Raw genomic sequence first — 25,840 nt, 5'->3', positions numbered from 1 at the left:
CTATTTGGAGAACTGTCCCTTGAGGTCTGACACAGTGTGGACAACCTTGCTCCACATCTCCCCAACCCCATCATGTCTCTCATCAGTCTCCTGGGTCCTGCTCTGCTCTCTGCTCACAGAACCGGCTGCACACAGCACAGAGGGGTTTTCCTTCTTTCTTTGCAGCAATCTGAAAGCCCCAAGTTTCGCCTTTGGTAACAGACACTCCTCAGCTGTGAGCCAATCCCCGCTGCCACCAATGGGGTTCAGCTCCCCCAGGGCAAACCCGTGCGAGAAACGTTTTAGACGAACAGGAACACAAATAAAGAGTTGGCACTGGGGGGGCACTTGGGGATCCTGGGGGGTACTTGTGGGTCAGTTTGGGGTCCGGGAAGCATTTTGGGACACTTGGGCGTCCAGGGGGGCACTTGGAGGTCGGGGGAGGGAATTTGAGGGCACTTGGGGGTCTGGGGACACTTGGAGGAACTGGGGGCATTTATCGGGGCTCTGGGTGCGGGGCATGACGGGAGTTGTAGGCACGGGTACAATGGGCTCTATGGGGCCGCAGGGCATGACGGGAGCTGAAGTCCCAGAAGTGGCTCTAAGGGGCACTTCGGGGTCCGAGGGGCCATTTATGGGTCCGAGGGGCCACTTTGGGGTTCTCGGGGCGCACTTGAGGGCACCTCAGGGGTCGGGGAGCCTGTGGGAGGCACTTGGGGGTCTGCAAACACAGCTGTAACGGGGCTCAATGGGGCGCGGAGCATGACGGGAGTTGTAGTCCCTGCCTTGACTTTCTCGGGGCTCTGTCACCCCCTTGTCCTTCCCTCAGCGTCACCCCCATCCCAGTGCCCTGGCAGAGCCCTGAGCGAGGCGTGAGGGACAGGATCTGCCTTCCCCGGGCTGGGGGTCAGGGCTGGGCGCGTTGCTGGGGGTCCCAAGCAGGGGTCAGGAGACCCATCGGGGTGTGAGGGGGCTCTCAGGGATCCCGGACGGCGCCGAAAACGGGTCTGTACGGGCCGCGGAGCATCATGGGAAGTGCAGGCGCGGCTGTGATTGGCTCGTGCCGCGGGGCACGATGGGAGCTGTAGTCCCAGAGTGGTTTAACGGCTCTGGAACAGACTGATACCCGCTAGAGCAGAAGAACTTCTTCCTGAAAGCCAATGTGGTTTCAGAGCCAACAGGGGGACCACAGACATGGGGTTTGTTCTCAGACAACTGCAAGAGAAGTGCAGGGAACAGAACAAAGGTCTCTCTGGAACCTTTGTTGAGCTCACCAGGGCTTTCAATCCTGTGAGCAGAAAAGGTCTGTGGCAGATTTTGGAACGTTTAGGTTGTCCCCCCAAGTTCCTTAAAATGATCATCTACTCCACGAGGATCAGCACGGCCAAGTCAGATATGGCAATGCACTCTCTGAGCCCTTTCTAATAACCAATGGTGTGAAACAAGGCTGCGTTCTCGCACCAACCCTATTCACAATCTTCTTCAGCAGGATGCTCCAAAGGGCCACGGCAGACCTCGATGAAGAAGGTGGGATCTACATCCGATATCGTACCCATGGAAGCCTTTTCAACCTAAGGCGACTGAAGGCCCACACTAAGACCTTAAACCATCTTGTCCGGGAGCTGCTTTACGCTGACGCCGACGCCCTCGTGGCTCACACAGTGGCAGCTCTGCAGCGTTTAACATCCTGCTGTGCTGAGGCTGCTGAGCTCTTTGGGCTGGGCGTCAGCTTGAAGAAGACACAAGTTCTCTATCAACCTGCACCTCAGGAAGGCTTCCATCACCCCCACATCACCATTGGCCAATCAGAGCTCAAATCAGTCCAGCAGTTTAATTACCTGGGTGGCCTCATCTCCTCGGGCGGTGAGATTGACGGAGAGACAGACAACAGGTTAGCAAAGGCATCGAGAGCTTTCGGAAGGCTCCATCAAAGAGTTTGGCGAAATAAACACCTGAAGAAAAGTACCAAGATCAGTGTTTACAGAGCCATTGTGCTGTCTGCTCTCTCATATGGGTCCGAACTGTGGGTCATCCACCGCCACCACCTGCGTCTCCTCGAACGCTTCCATCAACGCTGTCTCCGCACAATCCTAAACATCCCCTGGTCAGATGATGTGACCAATACGTCTGTTCTAGAACAGGCAGCAGGCACAGGCATTGAGGCCATGTTGCTGAGAACACAGCTGAGCTGGGCAGGGCACGTCTCCAGGATGAAGGACCAACCACCGCCTCCCGAAGGTCCTGCTTTATGGTGAACTTGCCACCGGCTGCTGCAAGAGAGGAGCCCCGAAGAGGAGATACAAGGACTGCCTGAAACAACATCTCAGCCTTGGCCATACTGATCAGCATAACTGGTCTACTCTGGCCTCCAGTCAGGAGGTCTGGAGACACACCATCTATAACACTGCTGCTTCCTTTGAGAGCGCAGCAGGATCACCATCGAGGAGAAAAGACAGCGCAGAAAGAATCGTGTCCTGCAGAATACACCACCTAAGGAGTCTTTCTGCTGTGCCTTTTGCAATCAGATATGTCTATCTCGTATTGGCCTCATTAGCCACCAGCGTGCCTGTAATAAATGTGGATAGAGCCTTCCTAAATCTTCGTTTGCGAAGCCCAACCATGAGGGGGTAGGAAAGGGTTGTGGGGGCACCATGGAGGCTCGAGGGGATCAACATGGGGGCATTTAGGGCTTAGGAGGCATTTAGAGGTCCCGAGTGGGCCCTGGGGACACTTGGGGGGCCCTGAGGTGACAATGGCGGAGCTCAAAGGGGCCGCGGGGCAGGACGGGAGTTTTAGTCAAAGAAACGGCTAAAATGGCGCGGCTCCAAGGCACCGCCCCCAACCCCGTTCCCGGGCGGTGATTGGCTGAGCGCAGTGACGGGCGGGCGCAGCTGCCAATGGGAGGTGGGAGGCGGGAAGCGGTGGCGCTGAGGGGAGGGTGGAGGGCGGCGGATTTGGGGGGATTTGGGGACTTTGGGGAGTTTTGGGGGTCCCTCATGACCCCCCACAGCCTCCCGGGACCCCCCTGGCGCCTGTTGGCCGTGAACGTAAAGGAGGAGAAGTCAGATGAGCCCTTCCCCCTGCGGTTTCCTCCCGGGACCCCCAAATCCCGCCGGACCCTCCCCAAACAAGGGCGGGAAGGGAAAGGGGTCCCGGAGGCGCTGCCCGCGCTCCCTGGGGGCACTTCTGTGCTGATGCTCCTTGGTTGTTGTGTCTGCAGGGACTGGAACAGGGATGTTTGTCCCAGGAAAGCGCTGCTCCATCTCCGAACCGCCCCTGCTCCTCTCACACCTTGTTCTCTCTCTTTGCCCAGCAGTCCCTGGGTGGCTCCAGAGCCCTCCGGCTGTGGGTGTGTGACACATTCACATCAGCCCCTGCTCTCCTGGGCTCCTACACACGCCAGCCATGAGCTGCTCCTCCGTGATCTTGCTGTCCCTTCATAAACAGATCTTTGAAAGTGTTGCTGATTTAGAAACTGAACCTCTCAAGGCCCTTCCCCATCTTCGTTGCCTCCTTTGGAAAATCTCTAAGGGCTCAATGTCTTTATTTTATTGTGTCCCCCCAGACTGCCCCAATGGTGCAGGTGAGGCCGCCCCAGGGCAGAGCAGAGCGGGACAATCCCCTCCCTGGCCCGGCCGTGCTGGGCCTGATGCCCCCAGGACAGGGTTGTCCCTCCTGGCTGCCAGGGCACTGCTGGCTCAGGGCCAACTGGCCACCCACCAGGACCCCCGAGGCCCTTTCCTGGCACTGCTCTCCAGCCTCTCATTCCCTGCTCTGTCTGTCCATCCGTGGTTGCCCCATCCTGGGGGCAGAATCCAACACTTCCCCCTGTTGAACTCCCTGTGGTTGGTGATTCCCAGCCCTCTGATCTGTCGAGGTCTCTCTGCAGGGCTTCCCTCTTCCATGAGGCCCCTCAGTGTCCAAATGCTCCCTTTGTTCCATGAGGTTCCCAGGGTCCCTTTGGCTCCTTAAGACTGCAGTGTGACAATGTCCCCTTAATTCCATGAGTTTCTGAAATGTCTCAGGGCTCCTTTGGTTCCAAAGGGCCCTGCCATGTCAAAATGGCCCCTTACTTCCATGAGGTTCTGCAGTGGCCCAGTTTTCCTTTGCTTCCATGAGGCCCTACAGTGTCACAATGGACCCTTGATTCCAAGAGGTTCCAAAATATCTCAGGGTTCCTTTGGTTCCGTGGGGCCCACCAATGTCACAATGGCTCCTTGGCTCCATGACTTTCCATAGAGTCCCTGAGTTCCTTTGCTTCCATGAGGCCCTGCAGAGTCCCAGTGGCCCCTTGATTCCTTGAGGTTCTGAAATGTCACAATGGCCCCTTGAGTCCATGAGGTTCTGAAATGTCACAATGGCCCCTTGATTCCTTGAGGTTCTGAAATGTCACAATGGCCCCTTGATTCCATGAGGTTCTGAAATGTCACAATGGCCCCTTGATTCCATGAGGTTCTGAAATGTCACAATGGCCCCTTGATTCCATGAGGTTCTGAAATGTCACAATGGTCCCTTGATTCCATGAGGTTCCACACTGTCCCAAAATTGCTTGGGTTCCATGAGCCCTTGGAGTGTCACAGTGGACCCTGTTTCTCCAGGGGAAGAGGGACAGCACAAGACACACAGACACCAACTCTAAGGAACAAGTGTGTCATTTCTCCGTAGTGCAAAAGAGCAAAGAATTACAAAAGGATAAGCTCAGTAATGCACCTCATCGTTCCTACAAAGAGTGCCTGGAGTGATGAGAAAAGATGCATCCTCAGTTCCCCTCATCCGTTCCCCTCAGCCAGGCCCGCACGGCAGCGGGGGAGCCCCGGTCACAGCCAAGGGTTGGAGAACCCCTCCTGGGGAAGGGAAATCCACTCGTAGGGGAGAGCTCCATCTCTGCTGGGAGGGGGTCCAGCTTTCCTGTGCTTGAATAAACAAGCTCACAGAGCTATGTTAATTTGGAAGGTTCATCCAGAGGCCAACTTTGGCTCAGGGGATGTTGTTCAGGCCTCAGTGCTTCAGCTGCAGAGCCTTGTGGAACCAAGGGGCCGTTGTGACACTGTGGGGCCTTGTGGAACCAAAGGGACCCTGTGATACTGTGGAACCTCATGGAGACAGAGGAACCCTGGGACACTGTGGAACCTCATGGAATCGAGGGGCCATTGTGACATTGCAGGGCCTCTTGGAATCAAGGGGCCATTGTGACACTGTGGAACCCAAGGAACCCTGGGAAACTGTGGAACCTCATGGAATCATCAGGGCAATTGGGACACTGTGGAACCTCATGGAACAAAAGGGTTTCCTTGTGACACTGTGGGGCCACATGGAACCAAAGGGACCCTGTACCTGTGTCTGATGGACACTCGAGGCCCATTATCCTGGCTGATTATGGACTCTAATGGGCACCAACACAGGATCAGTTCCCCATGGACATTTCCCACATTCTGAACCACTCTTACCATTGTATAAGTTTGTTATTTTAGCTTCTCTAATGACCTTGGATGTTCAAGTATACCCTCAACAGACAGAAAACTGGATGTATATCCAGACGTGAGACAAAAAACTGCTCAAGCAGAAGTGGGAAGGACTTTTGTCTCCCAACGTGGCTGTGGAAGCTCCGTGGGGAGACTCCCAAATTCCCTGTATGGGAATAAAACAGCTCTGGACACAGAGGAACCCACTGTCCTGGACAGTGCAGTGAGCAATGAATCTGCTGCAGGTAAAGCTGCAACAGAATCAGAACCTCTATAATGAAAAGCATTAAATGGTTTATCTTTTTCTGTTTACAGGACATTGTTTCTGGTATTTTTAATATAAATATAATAATATTTAATATTTCATGGTTATTTATCCCCGGATTAGCCAGCCATCCTAACAAGACCTTGCAACTCACGATTTTAGAAGAAAGAATTCAGAGTGATGTCCCCTAAGGGCCACTCCCATACAACACACAGAGAGCAAATGCCACCTGACCCTTGGAAGAGAAACTCACCCCGAAAGCTAATGCAGGCTGTGACACTGATAACAAACAGCAGGAACTGCTGGATTTGTTCTGTTTCCCACTCCTTCAAATGAAAGCATTCCAATGATGGGACTTCCAACACCAAACATGGACCACTCCAATGGTCTCCCTCCAACTGGAGTGATGCTCCTTTTGGAAGGAAAAGCAGCCCAACCTCCCATAGATCCACAAATCCTCTTCATGGTCACTCCCCTGGGGTTAAGTGAAAGGAGAGATCTGCCTGCTATCTCGTATGGTGGTTTATATCAATCTCTTCTTAATGCTTGTTTCTTTTGCAGGTTCGGATATAATTGCTTTAATATAATTGCTTTGATACAGTGCACTGTACTACTTTATGCTGTATTATACCCTACTAGTAGGTTTTTAGTCTTTACACTGTGTAGTAAACAATTCTGATTAAGAGTTTTCATCTGTTCACTTGTCTGTTCATTTGTCATAATAAATAATTCATTTTATATAAATACATCTGATCTGCCATCGTTAAAACCTGTGAGACAAAATTATTTAATCACACCTCTGTAATTCCTTAAATTTAAACTGTTGACACAGCCCAAGGCTAAGGCTGGATCCAGCCACACTCGGGCTCCTCTCTGAGAAGGCATTTAGAAAGCAAGGGGATCCTTTCTGTACCTCGTGACTCAACAGCAGGGCTTCTTTAATAACTTTGTCTGAGCCTTCCACTCCCCCCGTGCCAGCCCCGCGCCCACACACACGAACCCTGCAGTCCAGTCGCTCCAGTGGCTCCGTTGTCAGCACTATTGACACGTGGGCTGTTCAGGGCCCTGCTCCTCCTCCAATTGCTGCACTCACACCCCCGTGCTCACGAGCTCTTGCAGAGAGAATTGGCTCACACAGGAGTTGGAAGTTAAGTTTAATGAGAAGACAGAACAGACTGCACTGGTTGGGGTCCTCCCCTCAACTTCCCTCCAGTCCTGTGTTATCCAAAACTGCTCTTCCCCTGCATCCCATCATGTGTCCTACACTCCAAGGCAACAATCCCCCTAGGCCAAATGGGGATCTGCTCTCAGTGACTGAGGGGTTTCAGACCTGGACAACAGGGCTGATGGCTCTCCCAGGGCAGCCCTGGAAAGAGCTGGGACATGGGGTCCATTTCCCAGAGCCTGGCATTGGGGTTGTCACTTGCCACTGTTCCTCTGTGCTCTCTCTGTTTGGAGATGGATTCTTGGAGAGCTGATGGCCCTGCAGTGATGGAGCAGCCAGGGCAGAGCATTAACTGAGTTACTCCTCCTCCCACTGTTAGTGCCCTGTCTGTGTGTGCAGATGAGCTTCTTATCACTTAACCTGACACAAGCTGACAAGAGCACAAATCTCCTGAGGCATCCGTGTTTGGAGGTCACACACATATGCCCTGCTATTGTTTAACAGATGAGAGCAGATCCTTGGAATTTATGTCCAGAAATGCATCAGGATTAGGGGAAAAGCTTTGTTATTGTACTGGCAATGGATTTGTTCAGTGCCAGTATCACAGCCTTGTTCCTAAGGCTGTAGATGAAGGGATTTAAGAATGGGTACAGGACTGTGTTCAGCAAAGCTACAATTCTGTTGGTCTTCAAGGAAACATCTGCTGAAGGACACATGTAGAGAGCAAGGCAGCTCCCATATGCAATGGATAAGGTGATGAGATGGGAAGAGCAGGTGGTAAAAGCTTTCTTCCTCCCAGAGGCTGCTGGAAGCTGCAGAACACAGCAAAGGATGCACGTGTAAAATGCCAGAGTTAAACAGAAGGAACCCAGCACGACACACGATAAGAAAACAGAGTCTATTTTCCAAAGCAGGCTGGTGTCAGAGCAGGACAGTTTGAATAAGGGGGAGTTGTCACAAAGGAAATGGGGGATCCTGTTGGAGCCACAGAAGGACAGTTGAGAGAGGAAGAGCAGGCGGTAGCTCAGGAGGGTGAAGCCGATGAGCCAGGCAGCAACAGCCAGGCAGAGGCAGAGCTGAGGCTCCCTGGTGGCAGCGTAGTGCAGGGGGTGGCAGATGGCAACCCAGCGGTCAAAGGCCATGACAACAAGCAGGACAAACTCTGTGCAGCCCAGGGCGAAATAGAAATAGGATTGGGCAAAGCAGCTGCTCAGCGAGATGGTTTTCTGATCAGAACTCAGGATGGCAAACAATTTGATGCTTGTGGAGGATGTAAACCAGATTTCCAGGAACGCCAGGTTGCTAATGAAAAAGTACATGGGGGTTTGCAGGTGGTGATCCACACACACGAGGAAAATGATGGTTGCATTCCCTGTCACTGTTGTCAGGTACATGAGCAGAAGGATCACAGAGAGAAACAGCTGCAGGCTTTGATCACGCCCTGGGAAACCCTCTAGGATGAACTCAGTAACTGCTGTTTCATTTGCTGCTCCCATGCTGAATTTCAGTTCATCCTGCCGGGACAGGAACATGGCAAAGCCAAGTGTGATAATTTCACAGGCTGGACAAAATGTTCTGTCCTTCCCTCTCTGCTCCTTTCATTTCCTGCACTCTTCCTGTACAGCCCAGAGATCGTCCTTCAAGCAATTCTCACACCCTGATTTTTCTGTTTCACATTTCACTCAGAGTCCTCAGAGATTTTGCTGTCTTATTTCTACTTTGCCAAATACTCACAAAGAATTCTTTCACCAGAACAGAGGATTCTGAAGAGGTTCTTGGCTATTCCACCCCATTCCTGGGAAATCCCAGGCTCACTCAGACCTCTGGCAAACATCTGTCATACCTGTGTGCCAAAAGCCTCTCTTCTACTGCACAGATGCTAACCCATGAAATCACATCCACTCTGCATGTTTAAAGCTCTTGTCTCTACTTTTCAGTGTTGGCCTTTTGCACTGGGAATCCCTGAGAATCTGTTGATTCCAAAATAAGCAATATCAAGTATTTTGCAATCCCCTGCTTTCTGCCACAGCTTTTTGCTCTCTGGTTCTTCAGGAAAAGAGAGGGGAGGGTAGAATAGGGACCAAGTATAACTTGACTTTTTAGTACTCTAAATAATGACCAAAATTTATTATGGATCCACACAGTGTGTCACAGAGTCCCACCTCACACCCGTCTGCACAAAAAGGCACTTGTTGCCATACAGTTGCTCGTTGCTATTGCTGTCAAATGTTCCAACCCAAATGCAGAGCAAGAGAACAGTGCCAGGAAGAGATTTGTAACCTCTCCTTTGCCTGCCAGTTTTAGACTGGGAGAACCCAGCCTCCAGAGCCTTCTCTTGTCTCCACTGACTACAGAGGGAGCCTGGAGAAAACAAGTTCCATAAGGGCCTGCAGTGGAGCAGATGAAACTCATTATTCAAGTCTCAAATCTCCGATTAATTAAGTTGTTATGCTTTTAAATGAAAATTCACAGTTCACAGAAAGAAGCATGAGAAAAAATGTGCAATAAAGACTGGCATTTTCCCTTTCATCTTTTGATTTTGTTTTTAGGCAGAGAGGAGCAGAGCACATGGTTCCAAAACCAGGGTGATTTGAAATGCCAGGGGGAGGAGAGGGGATGGTGGGTTTGAAGCAATGAAACAAAGCTGTGTTGATGTGCAGCCAGAGCACTGAAGTCATTAGTCCCCTGAGTGGTCCCAGCTCATTGTCCACATAGATGAGAGGAGAGACTGGTCTGAGAGAGCCCATCAGCTTGAAACCAAGGGATTGAATTCAGTCAAGACCCTTAAAAATTAACAAACTCCAAAAGGAGCAACAATTTTGAGTCACCTTCAAAATCAGCTGTTGGACTGAATTGTGTGGGACCTGCCCAGGGACACCCTCCAGGGAAGTCCAGGCAGTCCTGGAGATGGGCAGATCCTGCTGTGCCCAGGCCTTTTCTGGGGCATAAATGTGGCGACTGCCGTCCTGGGGGGAGAGTCTGACGCTTCAGAGATCCCTGGAGCAGCTTCTGCTGCACAGCTGAGTAAACCTGAATGAGTTGGAAGATGCTTACACATGCCAGAGGGGGCATGCAGGACCACAGGTCAGGTGGATTATAAGAATTAATCAGAACAGTGGTGACCAAAGTCACACCTGATCCAATTGAAGACACTGGTGCAAGGGCCATTGCAAAGGAAACTCTTCCAATCTGAGTTATCCCACAAGTCAAGCAATCTTTTCCTTGAGAGCTCATCAAAAAGAGAGAGGAAGAAAAAAAAAAGCGAGGAAGAAGGAGAGATATAAAATGTGCTAATACCAACTGAGAAGAACCTCTGAGCAATGTTTCACCACTCAAACTGTTGGTAGAAAATGTGTTTGGGAAATGACTGCACAAAGAACATTCATGAATCTGGGAAGGAAGACTTCTCCAGAGAGTACACAGAAGTCTTCATGTCACAGGGCTCCACTATTTCCTAAAATCTACATTCAGGGCTTGAGTCAGCTGTTTGCAGAGAGGCCACCAGTGGCTCCAGCATTCTCTGGGGTAGCTGAAGCCCTCATGTGGGACTGGGAAAAGTGTCCCAGGACCTACGGGAGCTCTTCTGGAACACGAACTGGAAGGCCTGAGCTGAGGCAGGTACCTCAGGAGTGGTGCAGGACTGCTGGGTGCACTGGGCAGGGACCAACAGCCCAGGAGCTCCTTGTCCTTCTGGGTGCCAGCTGTGAGGTCACTTCTGTCACAGGAACTGAGTAGCCCCCAGCTGATCTGTGGGAAGGCAAAGAGTCAGAAGTCATGAATGTCATCAGAAAGCTGCTCCCAACACGATGGCAGATTTGGGAAGGTCAAGGGGAACGGGGACAAGGGAGATGGGAGACTTGGCAAGGGAATAATGCTTGGTCAAGAGAGATGGAAGATTTGACCAGAGAAGGGCTGCTGGGAGATGTGATGGTCAGAGGTGTCTTGGGCACAGCAACCATGAAATGATGGAGTTTTCAGTTCTGGGTGAAGTAAGGAAGGGGTCAATAAAACCTCTACCTTGGACTTCTGGAGGGTGGACTTTGGCCTGTTCAGGACACTGAAATGGTTGAGACAGTGTCCTGCAAAACAGTCCTTAATAACAAAGAGGTCCAGGAAGGCTGGACATACTCTAAGAAGGAAATCTTGAAGGCCCAGGAGCAGCCTGTCCATGTGTGCTGCAAGATGAGCCAGAAGGGAAGACGACTGGCCTGGCTGAGCAGGGAACTTTTCTGGGACTGGGGGAATAAAAAGGGTTTATGACCTTTGGAAGAAGGGGCAGGCAGCTCAGGAAGAGTACAAGGATGTTGTTAGGCCATGTAGAGAGAAAATTAGAAGGGTAAAAGCTCAGCTAGAACTCAATCTGGCTACTTCTGTAAAGGGTAATAAAAAGGGTTTATATAATACATCATCAACAAAAGGAGGGCACAGGAAAATCTCCATCCTTTATTGGACACCGGGGGGAACACTGTCACCAAGGATGAGGAAAAGGCCAAGGCATTTAATGCCTTCTTTGCCTCAGTCTTTCACAGAAAGGCCTGTTATCCTCAGGACAACCAGCCCCCTGAGCTGGTAGACAAGGACAGGGAGCAGAATGGACCCTCTGTAATCCAGGAGGAAGCAGCTGGTGATCTGCTGAGCCACTGAGACACTCCCAAGTCTATGGGACCAGAAGGGATTCATCCAAGGGTGCTGAGGGAGCTGGAGGGAGAGCTTAGCAGAAACCCTCCACCATTTACCATCAGTCCTGGCTCACTAGGGAGGACCCGATGAGTGGAGGTGCTCATGTGATGCCCATCCACAAGAAGGGCCAGAAGGAGGATTGAAACAGGAGCCAGGCCTAGAAGAGTTAACTGAGATATCTTGGCCTGCTGAGAAACCCCAATACCTGTTTTGCTGGAAGAACATTTTCGGAGCACTGGTTAATCTCATGTTCTGTTCTGGTCACTGGACCAAAGGCCTTATTATAGAAAGAATAGGAGTAGTACACACACAGTAATAAATTAGGTAACCCAGATGTTTGAATAAGATCTAAAGGCCCAGAGCCAGGATTTTGCAAGCTTGAAGAATTCAGGTCACCTGACTGAAGAGGTCAAATTGAGGAAGACGTCCATGGCGACCACCAGAGGGATGAAGGCTTGAGGAGAAGCCCCCCACAGTAGGAGACTGGGCATGTCTGGAAAGACTCTGCCCAGAGACCAGCCTGCTTATTAATATGTATAATAAATGAGGTAACCCTGTATCCAAAGCGTATATAATGGCTTAGTTTTGCACTTTCAAGTTGAGGAACATTGTCCAGTGCGAGCTGGCTTCCTCCCAACGTTGAATAAAGAATTACCTTGCTGCTTAAAGATAAAAGAATGTCTCTGAGCAGTCTTTGGGGCCGATTGTTCGGATTCACTGGTCACGTGCAAACAGGTGAGTGGTCAGTGCCCATCCCTGGCCATGCCCGGCAAGGGATCCCCACAGTCTGTCCCGTTTGCTTCATCCCTCCATTGCCAAGAACTTTTCAGGACAAGGGAACTCTGTGCTCTGGGTTTGGAGGGAGGTCCCAGTGCCACTTTTTGGAGTGGGATTGACAAATGATGGGGTCTTGTGTTCTCTGGGGGGCCAGACTCTGGTGAGACTGGTGTGTGTGCACATGAGACTGGTGTGGGTGTGGGTGGGTGTAACCACCAGTGAACATCAAACCGGAGCACCCACTGCCTAGATGAGACCTGGGAACCATCTCCTGGAGGGATCCACATGGGCTGGGTGTCCCTGTAGCTCTGCATCTCCCCCTGAGGTGGCAGAGCACACCAACTGCCCATCCCTGTGTCCCTTTCTCCACTGGCTGTGCTTTGGTTTGGCCCAGAAACCTGCCGAGGTCCCTTCCAGGATGAGTCCCAGTGCACTGCCCTGCACCGTGGGCCTTCCCCTCCTGCTCCAGCATCTGTGGGGCAGCAGAGCTGGGTCAGTGCAGGGACAGGGCTGGCTCTGACAGGGGCCATGAAGCCACTGCCAGGAGGTGACAGCAAGGACAGTTTGCAAAGAACAAATTTAGATAGGGTGCCTTTGTTGGAATCAAGGGGGTCATTGTGACACCAGAGAAAGTCAGGGAATCAATGAGCTGTTGTGACACTTCAGGGTCTCCTGGAACCAAAGGAACCCTGGGACATTTTGGAACTTCATGGAATCAATGGGCCATTGGGACACTGGGGAACCCCATGGAATTGTGTGGCCATTGTGCCATTGCAGGGCCTCCTGGAATAAAATGAAACCTGGGACACTGGGAAACCACGTGGGAGCAAGGGGTGCCTGTGACCCTGCAGGACCTGATGGAACCAAGGGAAGCCTGGGACACTGAGGAAACTCGTGGAACCAAGTGGCCTTTGTGACCCTGCAGGATTGCACGGAATCAACAACCCATTGTGACACTGCAGGGCTTCATGGAACCAAAGGAATCCTTGGACACTGTGGAACCTCATAGAAACAAAGGGCCATTGTGCCACTGGAGAACCTCATGGAATCAAGGGGCCATTGTGACACTGCTGGGCCTTGTGGATCCAAAGGAATCTTGGGATGCTGTGGAACCTCCCAGAATCAAGGGGCCGTTTTGACACCGTGGAACCTGATGGAATCAACAGTCCATTGTGACTGTGCAGGGCCCAGGGAAGCAAAGGAATCCTGGGATACTGTGGAATCTGACAGAATCAAGGGACCGTTGTGACCCTGCGGAGTCTCACGGAGATGAAGAAGCCCTGGGAGACTGGAACCTCATGGAATCAAGGGACCGTTGTGGCAGTGCAGGTCCTCTTGGAAGCAAGGGCAAATGGGGACCCTGTGAAAACTCATGGCATCAAGGGGCCATTTGGACATGCAGGGCTTCCTAGAAGCAAAGGAAGGCTGGGACGTTTGGGATGGTCCTGGAATCGAGGGGCCATCGGGACACTGCGGAACCTCCTGAAAGCAGAGGAACCCTGAGACTGTGCAGAACCTGAGGGCAGAAAGGAGCCCTCGGGACACTGCAAAGCCTCGTGGAATCGAGGGGCCACTGCTTCACATCTGGGTCTCATGGAACCAAAGGAAACCTGGGACACTGGGGAAACTCCTGGAAGCAGGGAGACCCTGGGACACTGTGGAGCCTCCCGGAATCAAGGGGCCATGGGGACACTGCAGGACCTTGTGGGGCCAAAGGGACTCTGGGCTGCTGCAGAACCTCACGGAGGGGGGAAGCTGCTGTGTGGGGCCCCCCCGACGAGTGGCTGAGGCTGCTGCAGCAGAAGGGGAGTGAAGCCAATTTGCAGAAGTGGAAGCCGTGGGCAACGGCACTGAGCCCCCTTGCCACGGTCAGTTACCATGGCAACCATCCTACGCTCCCGTCGTGTGCTGGGTTAAAAGTAAACCGGAGGGAGAAATGAACCCTCCCGAGGGATTACAAGTCAGACTCACAATTTCCTGAGAAGATGACAAGAAATACAATGGTACAGAGAAAACTGGTTCTAACCCACACAAATAGCTGTATAAGCCAGCAGCCTGGGACAAGAAGAGAACAGTGCTGAGCACCACGTGGCTCCAGGGTGCAAAGGAAAAGGAAAGGAAACGCTGTTGGTGCAGATGATGGTGGCAGTTGTGTTGAGGTAATGATGGCAGTCCTGTGGAGAGTTCCAATCCCAGTCCTGTTGGAGTTCTGCTCCTCCTCTCCATGCCACGAGTGGTAGCAGAAGTGCCCAAAGCCCAAGAGTAAATGTGCTCAGGTTCAGGTGGGGATGTGCAGCACCTCCCCCAGGGCAGGGAGTTTGACAATGGGCGATTGAACTCTGTGAGTCACGGGGTATTTCTGGAGTGTGTGATGGTCTGGGTGTTGCAGCTGCCTGTTCTGCCAGTCCAAGGCGACCCATTGGCAGAGATGACCCCTCAGGCTGGGGGTGAAGGTGCTAATGCCTCCCCGGAGGGGAGCTCTGGCAGCAGAGTCCTGGGTGTGAAGGCAAAGGAACACTCCTTGTACAGTTCTTTCATGGCCAGCTTGTAGGCTGAGGTGTCAGGTGGGCCCTGGGCAGCTGCTGCAAAGGATCCATTCTTAGGAGTCCCTCAGAAATGCCCCAGAGGGTGGAAAATACACAGTTTTGGTGGCACCCCCCAGTGATAAACTGGTCCCGGCCCCTGCAACTAGGAGAGATTGCTGGGGTTGGTTACCATGGCAACCATCATACACTCCCATTGCTATGGTCAGTTACCATGGCAACCATCACACATTCTCACTGCTACGTTTGGTTACCATGGTAACTATGATACTTCCCACTGCTACGGTCTGCTACCATGGCAACTCTCATACATTCCCATTCCTACGGTTGGTTACCATGACAACCATCATACATTCCTGTTGCTACACTCGGATACCATGGCAACCATCGTACATTCCCACCGGTGCAGTCAGTTACCATAGCAACCATCATACACTCCCATTGCTGCAGTGAGTTACCATGGCAACCATCACACATTTCCATTGCTACAGTCAGTTACCATGGCAACCATCACACATTCCCACTGCTACAGTTGGTTGCCATGGCAACCAGTATACATTCCCACTGCTACCATTGGTTACCATGCCAACCATCACACATTCCCATTGCAATGGTCGGTTACCATGGCAACCAGCATACATTCCCATTGCTACCATTGGTTACCATGGCAACCATCACCCATTCCCATTTTTATGGTCAGTTACCATGGCAACCATCATACATTCACGTTGCTATGGTCACATTCCATGACAACCAGCAAACATTCCTGTTTCTACAGTCAGTTACCATGGGAACCCTCACACATTCCCATTGTCATGGTCGGTTACTGTGGCAACCATCATACATTCCCATCGCTATGGTCGGTTACCATGGCAACCACCATAAGTCCCATTTGTTACGGTCAGTTACCAGGGCAACCATCACATTTTCCATTGCTACTGTCAGTTACCATGGCAACCATTATATATCACACTGCTACGGTCAGTTACCATGGCAACCATCATACATTTGCATTGCCATAGTCAGTTACCATGGCAACCGTCGTATATTCCCATTACTATAGTCAGTTACCATGGCAACCACAATACAGTCGCGTTCCTACGGACAGTTACCATGGCAACTATCATACATTCCCATTGTTGCGCTCAGTTACCATGGCAACCATCATACTTCCAACTGGTTCCGTCGGTTACCATGGCAACCACCATACAGTCACCTGGCTACGGTCAGTTACCATGGCAACCATCATACACTTGTGTTGCTACGGTCAGTTCCCATGGCAAACAGCAAACATTCTGGTTGCTATGGTCAGTTACCATGGCAACCAGCATACATTCACATTGCCCATGTCAGTTCTCATGGCAACCATCAGACATTCTCTTCTAGGTTAGGAATTTAAGAGAGTTTGTCTTTCCCCTGCCCCCCAATGTAGGAGAGACGGAGCTGGAGTGGAAAAGGGGGAGATGGGCTCAAAGGCTTTCCTGAAGTCAGAACAGACACATCCCCAGCCTTTCCCTCAGCTACTGACGGGCTCATTTTGTCAGAGGAGGAGACCAGGTTGGTCAGGCAGGACCTGCCTTTCCCAACCCCACACTGGCTGGGCCTGATCCCCCTGCCCCAGGGCTGGAAACACAGTCCAACCATCTGTCATGGACCGATCCAGGCCACACTAGAGAAGGGTGAGGCTCCCGAACACATCCAGTACATCGGTGACATCATTGGATGGGGGGACACAGCTGAAGAAGTTTTCAAGAAAGGACAGAAGATCATCCAGATTCTCCTCGAGGCCGCTTTTGCCATCAAGAAGAGCAAAGTCAAGGGCCCTGCCCGAGAGATCCAGTTCCTAGGGGTGAAATGGCAAGATGGACGACGCCAGATACCAACAGACGTCATCCACAAGATTGTAGCCATGGCTCCACCCTCAAACAAGAAAGAGACCCAAGCTTTTCCGGGAGCCACAGGCTTCTGGAGGATGCACATCCCAGAGTACAGTCAGATTGAGAGCCCTCTTTACTTTGTGACCCGTAAAAAGAACAATTTCCAGTGGGGTCCTGAGCAACAACAAGCTTTCAGGCAGATCAAGCAAGAGATTGCTCTTGGACCAGTCAGGACGGGCCCAGATGTAAAGAATGTACTCTACACTGCAGCTGGAGATAAAGGTCCCTGGAACCCTTTTTCCTCTCAAAAGTATCATTTTTTTCCCCCTCAAAAATCCTTTTTTTTTGCCTTCAAAAATGTCATTTTTTTCCCTCAAAAATCCCTTTTTCCCCCTGCAAAAACATCGGTTTTTCCCCTCAAAAATGTCCTTTTTTTTCCTTTAAAAACATCCTTTTTCCCCTCAAAAATGTCCTTTTCCCTTCTCAAAAATGTCATTTTCCCCCTCAAAAATGTCATGTTTTTCCTTTAAAAACATCCTTTTCTCCCTCAAAAATGTCATTTTCCCTTCTCAAAAACATCCTTTTCCCCTCAAAAATGTCATTTTTTTCCCTCAAAAATGTCCTTTTTTTTCCCTCAAAAACATCCTTTTTCCCCTCAAAAATGTCATTTTTTTCCCTCAAAAATCCCTTTTTCCCCCTGCAAAAACATCGGTTTTTCCCCTCAAAAATGTCATTTTTCCCTCCTCAAAAATGTCCTTTTTTTTTCCTTTAAAAACATCCTTTTTCCCTCAAAAATGTCATGTTTTTCCTTTACAAACATCCTTTTTCCCCTCAAAAGTGTCATTTTTTCCCCCTCAACAATGTCCTTTTTTTCCCCTCAAAAATGTCATTTTTTTCCCTCAAAAATCCCTTTTTCCCCCTGCATTCAGTCGGCGCAGTGGCAGGATGGCCATGGATCCATTCCTGCACAAACACAATGGTGCTCCGTCCCAGGCAGGGGTAGAATGGGCCCAAGAATTTTGGAAGGATAAGAAGCAGGGAGTTTTGGCCCTGTGGAACCCCATGGAACCAAAGGAACCCTGGGACGTGGCAGAACCTCCTGGAATCAAGGGGACATTGTGACCCTGCAGCACCTCACGGAACCAAAGGGAGTCTGGGACGTGGCAGGGCCTGATGGAAATGAAGGAACCTCCTGGGAACAAAGGGACCCTGGGCACTGCCAAAAGTCAGGGAGACAAGGGAACCCCAGGACACTGGGGAATCTCCTGGAATCCAGGGGCCATTGGAATCCACTGGGGCCTCCTGGAACCAAAGGGAACATGGGACACTGCGGAACCTCATGGAATCAAAAGGACCCCGGGACTCTGTGGAACGTCAGGGAATCAAGTGGCCAGTGTGACATCCCAGAACCTTTTGGAACCAAAGGGAACCAATGGGACTTTGTGGAATCTCATGGAATCAAGGGGCCATTGTGACACTGGGGAAAATGATGGAATCAGTGGGCCGTTGTGACACTGGGGAACCTCATGGAATCAAGGGGCCATTGTGACACTGGGGAAAATGATGGAATCAGTGGGCCACTGTGGGCACTGCAGTGCACTGCAGGGCCTTCTGGAGCCAAAGAACACTGGGAAACAGTGCAGCCTCATGGAATCAGGGAGCCATTGTCCCACTGCTGAGCCTCAAGGAATAAGGGATCCAATCTTTGCCTCAGATTTTGTCAACAAATTAAATTTAAGGAATTACAGAAGTGGGATTGAACCACTTTTGTCCCACAGGTTTTAATGATTGGCCAAATGAGAATATTGATATAAAACGAATCATTTATTCTTACAAAAGATCAGACAAAAAGACCTTAATCAGAATTATTTACTAGACAGTATAAAGGCTAAAACTACTAGTAGTGCAGTACAAGATAGGATAGTGCCCTTTATTGAAGCAATTATTGAAACAATTCTATTAAAGCTACCGGGGGTGGTGGGAGAGGGGGTGGGTAGGGGGGAGGATTAGCGTAGGGTGTCAAGCAGACCGTGGGGGTCCGCCGACCAGCAGGAGGGAGAGCGGCACAATCCCATCTGAAATGTCGCAGGTGAGCAGTGTACCTGAAGATATGTGGAAACGCAGTGGGGGGAGGATAAGGTCAGGGTGGATAGTGGGTTCTTTTAGAATAATGGGGGTCCCCGCCAGGCTGGGGCCATGAAAGGCACCCCCGCCTCGATGGGTACTGGGCTCAGAATGATTGCTTTGTTTGTTTTGTCTGTCTGTTTTTGGTTCTCCTGCGGCTACTGCCCAGGTTCGGCATGTTCTGGATATACTTGCTTTGCTCTGTTACATCCTGAAACGGTGGGCAGGACAAAGGGTTGTTCCTGGGTACCTCCCTCAGTTTGTTTATAGATAGGTGTTAATAAAGCAGGAAATGAAAGAGTTGCCCAAAGCGTTCTAATAGGAACATAGTCTCTGTAGTCCTGTGTGGTTGCGAGCTATGTGGTACGTGCCTCCAGTAGGGTTGCCCACGACAGACAGGTCAAAACCGTAGGACCAGATTTAATACATTCTTGGGCAGGATGAGCTCATTAGCCTCCTGGCAGTCAGCCTAGGAGAAGGACAACTCCAATCCCAAACCCGGGCAGATGGAGCTCGCTTAGCCCTGTAAGGCCATCCATCTAAGAGAAGGTCACTCTAATTAAACCTGCGTCCTGAGGACCTCACTGCCACCATCCAAGCTCGCTCGGCCCTGGCAGATGAACCTCAGCATTAAAGGGTGGGTTCAGTTCTGCACACACTGTGTCTCACCTAAAAATCCATTGTGCAGGCTTGAAGGCTTTACCCACATGCAAAAAGTCCTGTAGCGACGGGCGAGGGTCGAAATGGCAGGTGAGAGGTGCACTGGGAGCTGCAGACCCAACCCTGCATGCAGGCGGTTCAGGATATTGGTCATTTGAGACTGACCGGAGACGAGTCTCTTGGGGCAGCACCCTGAACAACCAAGCAGCCTTTCCAAGGACAGCACTGCTTGCTCCACTCGGAGAGGGGCCTAGAAAAGGTGGCCTAACCAAAGCTCATCTCCACTTTCACCCGGTTGGTCAACCGCAGGCCAACGGGCATCTTCTTCCAGTGCGGTCGCACAAAGATAAAAGACAAAGGCACGCACCTGCCTCCAAAGGTGTACCTAAATTAACTCTAGCATGTTGGAACTCAGAACCATGCTCGATTCTGCGGATAGCGGACGTCCTGAGCGTCGGTCTGCCCTAATTGCCCATGAGCTGGCTCGTCTCAACATCGACATTGCCACTCTCAGTGAAGTTCACCTTCACAAGGAAGGCAGCCTCAGAGAACGTGGTGCTGGTTACACACTCTTTTGGTCAGGCAAGCCCAGAACCGAAAAACACCTCTCAGGAGTCGGCTTCATGATCAAAAACTCCATTGTTCCTAAACTCGAAAATCTGCCAACAGGTCACTCTGACCGCATTATCTCCCTACGCCTCCCACTAAACAACAACCAACACGTTGTCATCTTTAGTATATATGCCCCAACTCTCCAAGCTGACCCTGCTGAAAAAGATAAATTTTACACTGACCTGCACATCCTTACCCAAAAGGTTCCTGCAGACGATAAGATCATTATCCTTGGTGATTTAAACGCCAGAGTAGGCAAAAATTTTGAAGCCTGGAAAGGAGTATTAGGCAAGCACGGTGTTGGAAACTGCAACAATAATGGTCGACTTCTGCTAGAATTCTGTGCAGAGCAACAGCTCACCGTCACTAACACTATCTTTCAGCAGAAAGATAGTCTGAAGACAACCTGGATGCACCCCCGTTCTAAGCATTGGCACCTCATTGATTATGTCTTGGTGTGACAGAGAGATGTCCGCGATGTCCACCATACCCGCCTGATGCCCAGTGCAGAATGCCAAACAGACCATCGGCTTGTGCGCTGTAAACTCAATTTCAAGCTCAAATTCAAACCTAAAAGGGGCAGCATCCCAAGGAGAAGACTCCAAGTTAACAATCTCCAATCAGCCACAGTAAGAGACAGTTTCCAGGCAAACCTTCAAACTAGGCTCGATAACCTTCCCACAGATTCTGCAGATTCCTCTCCTGAAACAATCTGGCACCATATTAAAAACAGCATCCTGCAATCCTCTGAAGAATCCCTAGGGTTCTCCCTCAAGAAGAACAAGGACTGGTTTGACGAAAACAACCAAGAAATCCAAGGCTTGGTGAGGAAGAAGAGAACGGCCCACCAAGCACACCTTGCACTGCCATCCTGTCACGCAAGACAAGCAGCCTTTCGTCTCGCATGCAGCAGCTCCAACAGAAACTCCGTGACATCCAGAACAAGGGGTGGATCGATCTAGCTGAAAAAACTCAATTATGCGCGGATACAGGTGATCACAAAGGTTTCTATGAGGCCTTGAAAACAGCATACGGGCCTGCATACCAGGTCCAAAGCCCTCTGCTCAGCGCTGATGGTCAAACCCTTCTAACAGATAAAACCTCCATTCTGAATTGATGGTCTGAACACTTTCAGACTCTTTTCAGTACCAACCGTGTAGTCCAAGACTCAGCAATTCAGTCCATCACACAACAGCCAGTAAAGTATGAATTGGATACTGCCCCCACTTTAGGAGAAACCCTCAAGGCCATACAGCAGATGAAAACTGGCAAGGCAGTTGGGGTTGATGGAATTCCACCTGAAGTCTGGAAACATGGGGGCCTTGCACTCCACACCAAATTTCACGAGTTTGTGGTGCGCTGTTGGGAGCTCGGTGAACTCCCATCAGACCTTCGAGATGCAGTCATCATCACCTTGTATAAGAAGAAAGGTATTAAATCAGATTGCTCAAACTATCGTGGTATTACTCTGCTCTCCATTGTTGGTAAAATCCTGGCAAGAATACTCTTGAACAGACTAATACCCACTATAGCAGAAGGAATCCTTCCTGAAAGTCAGTGTGGCTTCAGAGCCAGCAGTAGTACCACAGACATGGTATTTGTCCTCAGATAACTGCAAGAGAAGTGCAGGGAACAGAACAAAGGTCTCTGTGTAACCTTTGTCGACCTCACCAAGGCTTTTGATACTGTGAGCAGAAAAGGTCTGTGGCAGATTTTGGAACGTTTAGGTTGTCCCCCCAAGTTCCTTAAAATGATCATCTCGCTCCATGAGGATCAGCACGGCCAAGTCAGATATGGCAACACACTTTCTGAGCCCTTTTTAATTAAGAATGGTGTGAAACAAGGCTGCATTCTCGCTCCTACCCTGATCACTGTCTTTTTCAGCAGGATGCTCCAAAGGGCCATGGCAGACCTCGATGATCAGGACGGTATCTACAGTCGATACCGTACTGATGGAAGCCTTTTCAACCTAAGGCGACTGAAGGCCCACACCAAGACCTTAAACCATCTTGTCCGGGAGCTGCTTTACGCTGACGCCGACGCCCTCGTGGCTCACACAGTGGCAGCTCTGCAGCGTTTAACATCCTGCTGTGCTGAGGCTGCTGAGCTCTTTGGGCTGGAAGTCAGCGTAAAGAAGACAGAGGTCCTCCATCAACCTGCACCTCAGGAAATCCCCCATCATCCCCACATCACCATTGGCCAATCAGAGCTCAAATCAGTCCAGCAGTTTAATTACCTTGGTAGCCTCACCTCCTCAGATGGTAAGATCGACGGAGAGACAGACAACAGGTTAGCAAAGGCATCGAGAGCTTTTGGAAAACTCCACAAAAGAGTATGGTGTAATAAACACTTGAAGAAAAGTACCAAGATCAGTGTTTACAGAGCCATAGTGTTGTCTGCTCTCTTATATGGTTCTGAATCATGGGTCATCTACAGCCACCACCTGTGACTCCTCGAACACTTCCATCAACGCTGTCTCCGCACAATCCTAAACATCCCCTGGTCAGATGATGTGACCAATACGTCTGTTCTAGAACAGGCAGCAGGCACAGGCATTGAGGCCATGTTGCTGAGAACACAGCTGAGCTGGGCAGGGCACGTCTCCAGGGTGAAGGACCAACCACCCCCTCCCGAAGGTCCTGCTTTATGGTGAACTTGCCACCGGCTGCTGCAAGAGAGGAGCCCCGAAGAGGAGATACAAGGACTGCCTGAAGCAACATCTCAACCTTGGCCATATTGATCACCATAACTGTTCTACTCTGGCCTCAAATCGGGAGGCCTGGAGATACACCATCTATAACGCAGCTGTCTCCTTCGAGAACACACGCAGGATCACTCTTGAGGAGAAAAGGCAACGCAGAAAGAACCGTGTCTTGCAGAATACACCACCTAAGGAGTCTTTCTGCTGTGCCTTTTGCAATCGGATATGTCTGTCACGTATTGACCTCATTAGCCACCAGCGTGCCTGTAATAAATGTGGATAGAGCCTTCCTAAATCTTCGTTTGTGAAGCCCAGCCATGATGATGATATTAAAGCTAGTCAAAAGAAATAATTATTAGGTAGAGATCTGATGGAACTCACCCAGACCAGCGGTCACTGGGAGATTTCTTTTGCTCAGCCTTGAGGAGTGTCCTTGGAGGGCGTCCCCAGCCAAGGCAGGAATCTCCACACATCTACCCCAAGAAGGGCTGTGTTGGAAGAACCTACCTGGATGAAAGGGGACTGGACTTCTCTAGTATAAAGTGACTGACTGCTCCTCACAAATGGACAGGCCAGTTCCCAGCTTCTCTGTCCCACCCAACTTCCCAAAGCAGGATGTGTGTTTGCAGTTGGCTGAACCAGGCTGGTTTGAGCATCATCCAACACCAAACCCATTCCCATGGTGGCACCAGTAACTCTCAGATCTCACAGACAGCTTGCAGGAGAGCTGGCACTGTTGGCATTGTCTGATGGCATTTTAGGCCTTATCAGGGCAGGCCCTCCTGCCACCCGGGTCGAGAGGTTGGCTGTGCAAGTCCATCCTGGAGATGCACAGGGAGCCAAGAGTTGGGCTCCTGAGTGACATCCAGCAATGGACAGGGGGATGGGACTGAGCAGATGAAAGTGTCTCGGGTAGAGCTGGACTGGCAACACAAGGGGGAATTATTCCTGGCTCGCTGGGCCCAGGACACCTCAGGGCCTCAGGGAAGAGCTGCAACAGGGCAGGCACAGTTCAGACTGAATACCCTCTTTGCACTGGAAGGCATTTTTTGTTGCACAGGCATTTAAAAGCATTTCCCAGGACAGAATTTCGGGACAGGGGCACAGGTAGGTGTGGGGAATCCCGGCTGGGCCGGGACCCCTGGTATAGAACGAAAACCTGACTGAGAATAAAGGCCTTAGTGCTGACAGCAGGCACCCTGAGAAGAGGAGAAAAACATCCAGAGAACAAGGGCACTGTTCCTGTGAGAACAAGGATACTGTCTCATGGGAACGAGGACTGATGGCAAATGGGGCGTGTGGCACGAGTTAGGGGGTTCGGGGCTCTGGAACCCCAATTTCAGGAACTTCGTGGCTTAGACACTCCTCTTTTGGAGGTTTGGGGTAATAACAGCGATTTCAGGAGATCTGAGGCTGAGAAAGAGCAATCTGGGGGGCCTTGGGGCTCCAGAATACCAATTTCAGGAGCTTTTGGGCTCAGAAATTCACATTTAGAGAGCTCTGAGTCTCAGAAACACCAATTAAGCAAGCTTTGGACTGAAGAAAAAACAACCCCCAAACCAAACAATAAAACAATTTATAGATGTTTTGAGCCAAGAAAGAACAATTTAGGGAGAGTTTTGGCTCAGAAACACCCATTTAGGGATATTTTCGGGTCTAAAAAACTGCTTTAGGGAGCTTTAGGGCTGAGAAACACTCGTTTTGTGAAGATTTAGACTCAGAAATATCAAACTGAGGAGTGTTTGGACATCCAAAAAACCTGTTTAGAGAGGGTTTTGCTCACAATGGCTGAAATATAAGTATGGGGAGGCCTGGCAGATTGTCTGTATCCCACTGCCCCAAACCCCTCAGCAATGCCATGTGCTTGCAATGGGGGAACCAACACTGGATGGTTGGAAACATCTCCTGTGTCCCAAGGCACTGCCTGGAACACTGTCCTGGGCCTGGAGAAGCAAGTTTTAATGGTGACATGAAACCCCTGAAAGAACTGAATCAGACAGTGGAACTCATTTCTGAACCAGCCTCAGAGACACTTGGGCCAAAGAACCTGGCCCTGAGCAGGTGAATCACATCCCCTGTCATGCACCAGCCTCTGGGGAGATCCCAGGATGCAAGGGACAGGTGAAGAGGACACTGAGGGCAAAGGCTGGTGGGGCTGCAAACACGGGGTTACACATTTACCAAAGGTTCCTCAACAGCAGAGGATCTGCCAGTCGGGCTGGCCCTGCCCAGTCAGCATATTTACGTGCTGTGGAAGGGGACAAAGTTCCTGCAGTGCACATGAAAAACATGCTGGGGAAATGTGGTGGGTTTCTGTGGCTGGGTTTGGTAGCACTGGGGGGGGTTACAGGGGTGGCTTCTCTTAGAAGCTGCCAGAAGCTTCCCCTGTCCTGTGGAACCAACACCAGCTGGCTCCAGGACGGACTCCCTGCTGCTGGCCAAGACCAAGCCAACGAGGAGTGACAGTAACACCCCTGGGATAACATATTTAAGAACAGAAGGCTGTGGGACAGAAAGAATTCCAGTCAGGGAAGAGCAGAGTGAGAACATGGGAACAACAAAGTAGACCCCAAGGTCAGGGCAGGAGGGGCAGGAGGAGCTCCAGGTGCTGGAGCTGAGGCCCTGCAGCCCGTGGGGCAGAGCAGGGTGGGACAGCTGTGCCCCTGTGCCCATGGGGGAGCATCGGGGTGCAGAGACCCCCCTGCAGCCCCTGGGGGAGAATTGGGGTGCAGAGACCCCCCTGCAGCCCCTGGGGAAGAATTGGGGTGCAGAGACCCCCCTGCAGCCCCTGGGGGAGAATTGGGGTGCAGAGACCCCCCTGCAGCTCATGGGGGAGAATTGGGGTGCAGAGACCCCCCTGCAGCCCCTGGGGGAGAATTGGGGTGCAGAGACCCCCCTGCAGCCCCTGGAGAAGCCCACTCCAGAGCAGGTGGATGCCCAAAGGAGGCTGTGACCCCGTGGCAGGCCCAGGATGGAGCAGGGTCCTGGCAGGGAC

General features: G+C 51.0%; 1 protein-coding gene and 1 long non-coding RNA gene across 2 annotated transcripts in view; both read right to left on the bottom strand.

Annotated features, from left to right (window-relative positions):
• Nucleotides 1-1,433: 1,433 nt before the first annotated feature.
• Nucleotides 1,434-25,840, bottom strand: part of LOC127461319 (uncharacterized) — a 29,409-nt gene continuing 5,002 nt past the window's right edge. Inside the window, exons 2-3 of the long non-coding RNA XR_007900030.1 lie at nt 22,307-22,380; nt 1,434-1,743 (exon numbers count right to left, since the gene is read on the bottom strand). This is a non-coding gene — a long non-coding RNA (uncharacterized LOC127461319). The remainder of the gene's footprint in view (nt 1,744-22,306; nt 22,381-25,840) is intronic.
• Nucleotides 7,329-8,418, bottom strand: LOC127461302 (olfactory receptor 6F1-like). Its single transcript, XM_051768989.1, has one exon. It carries the CDS (start codon nt 8,401-8,403, stop codon nt 7,420-7,422), a length of 984 nt encoding a protein of 327 aa, XP_051624949.1. The 5' UTR covers nt 8,404-8,418; the 3' UTR covers nt 7,329-7,419.

The sequence above is a fragment of the Manacus candei genome, unplaced genomic scaffold (genome assembly GCF_025592945.1).
Source record: "Manacus candei isolate 608988 ecotype Guabito, Panama unplaced genomic scaffold, ASM2559294v1 h1tg000099l, whole genome shotgun sequence".
NCBI lineage: Eukaryota > Metazoa > Chordata > Aves > Passeriformes > Pipridae > Manacus > Manacus candei.
Note: the sequence above shows the minus strand (reverse complement) of the source record. Positions and strands in the feature narration are given on the sequence as shown.